Raw genomic sequence first — 7802 nt, 5'->3', positions numbered from 1 at the left:
TGGTTTTCTCTGATGCACTAACTCTGCAGCAGCACTTCTTCTTCATCGTCTCGTCTGATGCGCTCACTCAACCAAGCTTTCTAACCACAACCTCGCCCCTCCCCACCCCCCAACCATTAAAATTTCTGTAGGCAGGAATTATGTTAATGATATTCTAATGGGCCGCTTTGTGATATCACAAAATCCAGAAAACAAACGCTGTAGTCCAAACGAGCCATTCGTTGTAGAAATAAAAAACGAAATATCTCCCTTTGGAGTGGACTTTGAGATTTGTAAGTTTGAAGATATTTTTTATGCCCAAACATACACACTACACACTGACTAAAATTCAAAAAGTGAAAAAGCATAATAGGACCCCTTTAAGGAAAATTCTCTCATTATCTACTGTACAGTCAGTACTCTCCCTCGTGTTGTTACAGACCTGTATGCATTTCTTTCTTCAGTGGAACACAAAAAGAGACGTTTTGAGTAATGTACCGATCATTTGTTTGCATATAATTGCAATGAATGAGGGCTAGGGCTTTTAAGCTTCAAAAATGGCACAAAAGCACCATAAAACTGCAGTTCCTATGACTATATTCCAAGTCGTCCAAAGTTATGACTTACAGCTTTGCATGAGAAACTCCAAAGGTTGTCATTTACTGATGATCTTTCCCTCCAGTGAGCAGCTACCTTCTATAACTGGATCGAGTCAGATTTTGCAAACTGATTCATTGAACAAATTTGACTTGGCTTTAGAAGACTAGGCCTAGATTATAGTGCACAAGTCATGTGGGCTACTTTTATGGAGCTTTTCATAAAAAAAAAATCACCTTTTGTGTGTCACTAAAGAAAGAAAGTCATACCGGTTTTGAACAACTTGAGTGTAAACAATGACAGAATTGTATTTTTGGGATGAGCTGTGCTTTCAAAGTGTATTCAAAAACATTTGCTCCTTTTCTTTAATAATTGCATGAATTATTTCCCATTTTTGTACATTTAGAATAGGTTTTTGGGATCTGAATCATGATTTGTTTGTGAAAACATTCATACGCAGATTTCACACACAAATCCATGTCTACTCGTGCTCAGTGAATGAGACCCATTGAATGATCTTTCCATCCACATAATATCCGACAATGGCTGGGAAAATGACACTGTCCTTCATTATGATTGCTGAACCCAAGCTATATTTTCTAGGACACTTCACTGAAAGATTGTAGTTTTTGTTCCCATCCTCTATTTGAATGATGATATTTCTAGAGATAATTAAGGGGCAGTTGAGAAGTGGACTGCCTTGTCCAAAACGATTTTTCAAAGAAAAGCAATCAGCAAAATATCACATGGGATATCAACTCTCAATGCATAATTTTCTCCCCATTACTCTTCTCGAATGAACCCTCTTTAGGAACCATCAGCTCATGGGTCGTCATCTTCATTCTGCCGATCAACAGCGCTCTCAACCCCATCTTGTACACGCTGACCACGCGGCCCTTCAAAGAGACACTGCTGCAGGTGTGGTCCAACTACAGACAGCGGAGAACCCTCCTCAGCAGCCACCCGGCTCATCTGCCTTCCTTTACGTGGCAGGAAATGTGGCCTCAGCAAGAAAACAGCCAAACCCTCTGCACACCGGACTACCTGGTGCATCCGTCCGAAATGTCTAACACCACCCAGTTGCTGCCCGTGGAGGGGTCGAACGGGACATGAGGGGGTCTGATGGAGTCCTGCCATCAGCATCACGTCATGCCTCACAGCCATGGACTCATTCTGAAAGGACATACATTTTTTTTGTATGTTTGTGGATGTTTACATGCATGTCCTCACTCAGAGCAGGGATAATAATGATGCGCTGCATATAAGGACTGTTTGCCATCATGAGCGTGTGTTTGTTTGGGAGGATATTAGAACGGCACAAAAAACAACGACACGGAGCCAGATGTTTGCAAGCCCTACTGAAAAGACCTGCTGGTTTATGCTGATTTGTGCTGGTCTATGTGGTTTACCAAGGGAAAGCTGTTGGTTAAGAGGATTGTCAAAAAATTACAAGTCTGTCATCATTTCGTTTCAGCCTCATGTCGTTTCAAACTCAGAATGCAAAATTATTTTATTTTAAAAAATGTTCTTCTGTTTTGTACAGTGAGTTATTATAGTTAACTTAACGAAAGCCATTTTTGTTACTTGAAATAAGATCAATGTTAACTGAATTACATAACAAAAACACAAACTTATTTCAACTAGTGTCCATTTTCACATTTTCTTTGACTTTGATAAACTCGGTATACTAAACGTGATATACTAAAATAACTAAAACTGAAATAAAAATTAATGAAAATTATATGGATATGATAAAAATGAAAACTGATGAATATAAATTATATTTAAAAATTATATAAGAACACAGTCTCATCCTGGAGTGAATATTGTCATGCGTCATGTTTATTGTCTGCTTGTTCTTCTGTGTCTTTGTTCTGTGTTTCAGGATGAACGTGGATCTGTCAAACGTGCCTGCTGAGTATCTTGACCTGAAGGGAGTGTTCAGTAAGTCTCGGGCTGCTTCTCTTCCTCCGCATCGTCCTTATGATTGTGCGATAGAGTTATTGTCAGGTACGTCTCCGCCTAAGGGCAGGTTATACTCACTTTCCGCTCCGGAAAGGGAGGCCATGGAGAAATATATTTCTGATTCTCTGGCAGCCAAGATCATCCGTCCCTCTTCTTCTCCTGCTGGCGCGGGGTTTTTCTTTGTGGAAAAGAAAGATGGTTCCCTTCGTCCTTGTATTGACTATCGAGGGCTGAACAGCATCACGGTGAAGAATACCTATCCTTTACCGTTGATGTCTTCAGCCTTCGAGAGTCTGCAGGGTGCTTCCTTTTTCACTAAGTTGGATCTTCGCAATGCCTATCATTTGGTTCGCATAAGGGAGGGGGATGAATGGAAGACCGCTTTTAATACCTCCAGGGGGCATTTTGAGTATCTTGTTATGCCGTTTGGGCTCTCTAATGCTCCCGCAGTTTTCCAAGCACTGGTAAATGACGTGCTGAGAGACATGGTCGATCAGTTCATATATGTCTACCTGGATGACATATTGATTTTTTCTCATTCTCTCCAGGAACATGTTCAGCACGTCAAGTCAGTGCTTCAGAGGCTGCTAGAGAATGGGCTTTTTGTCAAGGCGGAGAAATGCGTTTTTCATGCACAATCTGTTCCTTTCCTAGGGTACATCGTGTCGTCCGAGGGAGTGCGCATGGATCCCGACAAAGTGCAGGCTGTGGTAGATTGGCCAACCCCGGATTCCCGCAAGGCCCTGCAGAGGTTTCTGGGCTTTGCCAATTTTTACCGGCGTTTCATTCGCAATTACAGTCAACTAGCCGCCCCTTTGACTGCCTTGACCTCCACCAAAACGACATTCAGGTGGTCAGGTGTGGCGGAAGCTGCATTTTCAAAATTAAAGGGCTGCTTTGTTTCAGCTCCCATTCTGGTGGCCCCTGATCCTTCTCCTCAGTTTGTGGTGGAGGTCGACGCATCAGAGGTGGGGGTTGGTGCGGTTCTTTCCCAGCGTTCTTCCGCGGACAGTAAGGTGCATCCATGCGCGTATTTTTCTCATCGTTTGTCTCCTGCCGAATGTAATTATGACATTGGTAACAGAGAGTTGCTGGCAGTCAAGCTGGCTTTGGAAGAATGGCGTCATTGGTTGGAGGGTTCGGAGGAACCTTTTATAGTCTGGACCGACCATAAGAACTTGGAGTACATCAGTTCTGCTAAAAGGTTAAATTCTAGGCAGGCTCGGTGGGCCTTATTTTTCGGTCGCTTTAATTTTTCAATTTCTTATCGTCCAGGTTCGAAGAACATTAAACCTGATGCTTTGTCCCGCATTTTTGACAGATCGGAACGGCCGTTGTCTCCCGAATCCATCCTGCCACAGAACATCGTGGTGTCGGCTATGACTTGGGAGATCGAATCGAAGGTCCGTAGGGCCTTGCAAGGGGTAACGCCTCCGCCCGGGTGCCCATCGAGTTGTTTATTTGTGCCAGAAGTATTGCGGTCCGATGTCATCCGTTGGGGTCATTCTTCCAGGGTAGCCTGTCATCCGGGGGTTAGTCGAACACTTTTTCTCGTTAAACAACGGTTCTGGTGGCAATCTATGGCCCGTGACATACGACATTTTGTTTTGGCCTGCTCTGTCTGTGCCTCTTCTAAGGTTTCCAATCGACCCCCAGCTGGACTTCTTCAACCGCTGGCTGTTCCTTCGAGACCCTGGTCCCACATTTCGCTAGATTTCGTTACGGGACTCCCGCCGTCTCAGGGTAACACGGTAGTTTTGACCGTGGTGGACCGGTTCTCGAAGGCAACTCATTTTATTCCTATGCCCAAAATACCCTCAGCCAGAGAAACGGCGGTTGCTGGCATTGATCACGTCTTTCGTATTCATGGCCTCCCGGTATCGTTTACATGAGAGTGACTAAATGATGACAGAATCTTCATTTTAAGAAGCCTGGTAGGGGCATCAGCGCACCAGCATCCAAAAGACAACATACAGTATGCTAGTGACCAGCAAAGCTGATCTTTTCAACAGGGACATAACAGCACATTTCATTCGATTGTATTGTATTGATAAGCCATTGAAAAGGCTTAATCACTTTGTTTACAAGAAGTGACCCATCCACAGGGTCTGAAATGACAGAGAAAATATAGATATGGTTAAATAATAAAAGTGTTTACTTAGTGTTTTACCATCAGTCTGTGTTACACATTAGACTTTTGCCCCTGTTGTATTGATTGACATCTTGTCTTTTCAGTGTTAGTACTGTTCTGCAGCTATTCAGTGTTTAAGATGTGTTTCTTGTCCAAATGAAAATGTGTGTAGCATGTTCATACCTGCTGCTTTTTGTACAAAATGTACATATATATTGTATATAATTATTTTTATCTAGCCAAACTAGTTCAAGCATCATTCGGGGTTTTAACAGATGTAGGAGCTCTTCGGTTTCCATGAGAAATATAATTCCTTATACTGTAAGGTGTGAAGCCAGGAGGTAAAGGCCGTTGTTTTAACTAGAGATATCTGTCAGTCATTTTAATTGTCTTTCTCTTTCAGAACCACAGGAGGAACAAAGTGAAAATGTCCATTCAGTGTTGCCTTGTTTTTATTCTTGAAGGACTATATTTAGCGTACAGTTTTTATGGCAATAACTCACTGTACAAATAGAAACCCATCCATAATTTATTTCATTTGAATGTTTTTGTCTGAAACTGTCTGCCTGCACGCACAATGGTATCTTCTATCAGGGAGTAATATATAAAGATATAGTGGGATGAATCTTGCACATGTCAGAGCATGAGCATATTCAGTCTATAACCCTACAAAAAATAAAATAAAATATGGTTTAATTTTCATGAAAAAAAAAATAATAAAAAAAAGAATATATATATATATATATATCATAAACTTTAATTTCATGAAAATGAAACCATATTTATGACCTTAAAAAAAATTTGCACTGTGACTGTTATTTTTATGACATTTTCTACCCCAGTTTTAATCACTATAATGCACTTCACAGCACTGTAATTTGGAATAAAATGTAATTGAAATAGTAAAGTATACAGTATATCATGATAGTAATTAATACATTTAATTGTGCAGATTTATACAGTATCAAAGTAATGAGATATTAACAAGTATCACCTTTGAATGAGAATTATATAAACAAATGATAATACATTATTTCATAAATTATAAAAAAAAATATAAAGTTTAAAGTTTGTGTTATATTAACCATAATTTAGAAAAACATTGCTTTATTGTCATGCAAACAATGCTACAATGATTAAAAAAGTTCGTAAAGGTCTGTTTATGGTCTTAAAATACACTACCATTAAAACGTTTTTGAACAGTAAGATTTTTAATGTTTTTTAAAGAAGTCTGTTCTGCTCACCAAGCTTACATTTATTTGATCCAAAGTACAGCAAAAACAGTACAATTTTTGAAATATTTGTACTATTTTATAACTGTTATATTTGAATATATTTTCAAATGTAACTTATTCCTGTGATTTCAAAGCTGAATTTTTATGAATTTTTTCAATAATATTCTGATTTGCTGCTCAAAAAAACATTTAGCCTATATTATTATGTTGAAAACAGCTCAGTAGATTTTTTTCAGATTTCTTTGATGAATAGAAAGTTCAGAAGAACAGCATTTATCTGAAATAGAAATCTTTTGTAACATTATAAATGTCTTTATCACCACTTTTAATATAAATAAATAAATAAAATAAGATATACTGACGCCATGCTTTTGAATAGTATAGTGTATAATGTTACAAAAGCTTTTTTATTTCAGATAAATGCTGATATTTGGATCTTTGTATTTATCAAAGAATCCTGAAAAAATTTACTCGACTGTTTTAAATACTGATGCTGATGAAAAAAAAAAGTGTTTCACAGCAAATCAGCATATTAGAATGATTTCTGAAGGATCATGTGACACTGAAGACTGGAGTAATAATGCTTACAACTTGGCTTTGATCACAGGAATAAGTAACATTTTCAATATATATTCAAATAGAAAGCAGTTCTTTTAAATAGTAAAAAAATTTCACAATATTGCTGCTTTTGCTGTATTTTGGATCAATTAAATGCAGGCTTGATGAGCAGAAGAGAATTCGTTAAAAAAAACATTAAAAATCTTACTGTTCAAAAACTTTTGACTGGTAGTGTATGCTTATCTTTTTGCAATATTATATCAGAATATATTACTTTTTATTTTGGGGTGAAATATGACCTGACGTGTTTTTGTGAGATTCGCCCAGATACAAAGACCACTTAATTGATATAACGACCTCTGAGCATGCAAGGCTTTTATGTTGGTTGACTCCACTTTAGGGACCCATTTATAAAGAGCTGTCAACTAATTATTAATAAAACACTATTAGTGACACTTTCACAGCGCTCCTCTCTTACATGTGGAAGGTTATCATTTACAACTGTGATCATTTAAAAAAAAAAAAAAAAAATTGTTTTCTGGCACGGTCAACTCACCGAAAGAAGAGGATATTTTCATGTTTCCCTCAAGAAAATTCTGTTTTTGTGACATGACATTTTCAGAGATTACCTTTAATTTTATGAATGTGAAGATAAAAAAATAAAACAACAAATTTTTCAAAAATATATTTTTTTGCTATTTCAATGTTTGAATGCAATGCTTTCACAGCTCACTATTTCAGAAGGTTGTTGATGTATTGCTTCACACCAAACACACCAGTGTGACTACATTTAGGTGAAGTTCCCAAATTATTCACATGTGGGAGAATGTTCTGTGCTATAGGTGTGAAGACATATGATGTTATAAGTATGTGAATCGCTCTTATGCATATGGCAATATCTCTATTTTCAGTACGTTAATATTTCTCCTACATGCATTCTGTGCTATTCACTGATCATCAATGTTTCGTTTCTAGTAATTAAAACTCACAAATGCCCCATAAGCAGCCACACATCACCAATAGCCTGAATTAATCATTTTTCTTAAAGGGGTCATATGATGCGATTTAAATTTTTCCTTTCTCTTTGGAGTGTTACAAGCTCTTGGTGCATAAAGAAGATCTGTAAAGTTGCAAAGACTAAAGTCTCAAATCCAAAGAGATATTCTTTATAAAAGTTAAGAGTCAACCACGCCTACCTAAAACGGCTCGTTCTAACACGCCCCCACATGTCTACGTCACGATGTGGGAAGATTTGCATAATGCCGCCCAAATGTTCACACAAAGAAAGAAGGCGTAACTTTTATTCTCGCTGTAGTATTGTTGCCGCCGCCGCCATG

At 38.2% G+C, this 7802-nt stretch overlaps 1 protein-coding gene across 1 annotated transcript in view; it reads left to right on the top strand.

Annotated features, from left to right (window-relative positions):
• The window catches only part of LOC107680679 (relaxin receptor 1-like), a 53924-nt gene extending 51857 nt beyond the window's left edge, over window positions 1-2067 (top strand). The window contains exon 17 of the mRNA XM_016476688.1: window positions 1388-2067. Within this exon, the coding sequence (XP_016332174.1) occupies window positions 1388-1689 (302 nt within the window). The 3' untranslated portion in view covers window positions 1690-2067. The remainder of the gene's footprint in view (window positions 1-1387) is intronic.
• The last annotated feature ends 5735 nt before the right edge of the window (window positions 2068-7802 follow it).

The sequence above is a fragment of the Sinocyclocheilus anshuiensis genome, unplaced genomic scaffold (genome assembly GCF_001515605.1).
Source record: "Sinocyclocheilus anshuiensis isolate Anshui unplaced genomic scaffold, SAMN03320099.WGS_v1.1 scaffold328, whole genome shotgun sequence".
In the NCBI taxonomy this organism is placed as follows: Eukaryota; Metazoa; Chordata; class Actinopteri; order Cypriniformes; family Cyprinidae; genus Sinocyclocheilus; species Sinocyclocheilus anshuiensis.
Note: the sequence above shows the minus strand (reverse complement) of the source record. Positions and strands in the feature narration are given on the sequence as shown.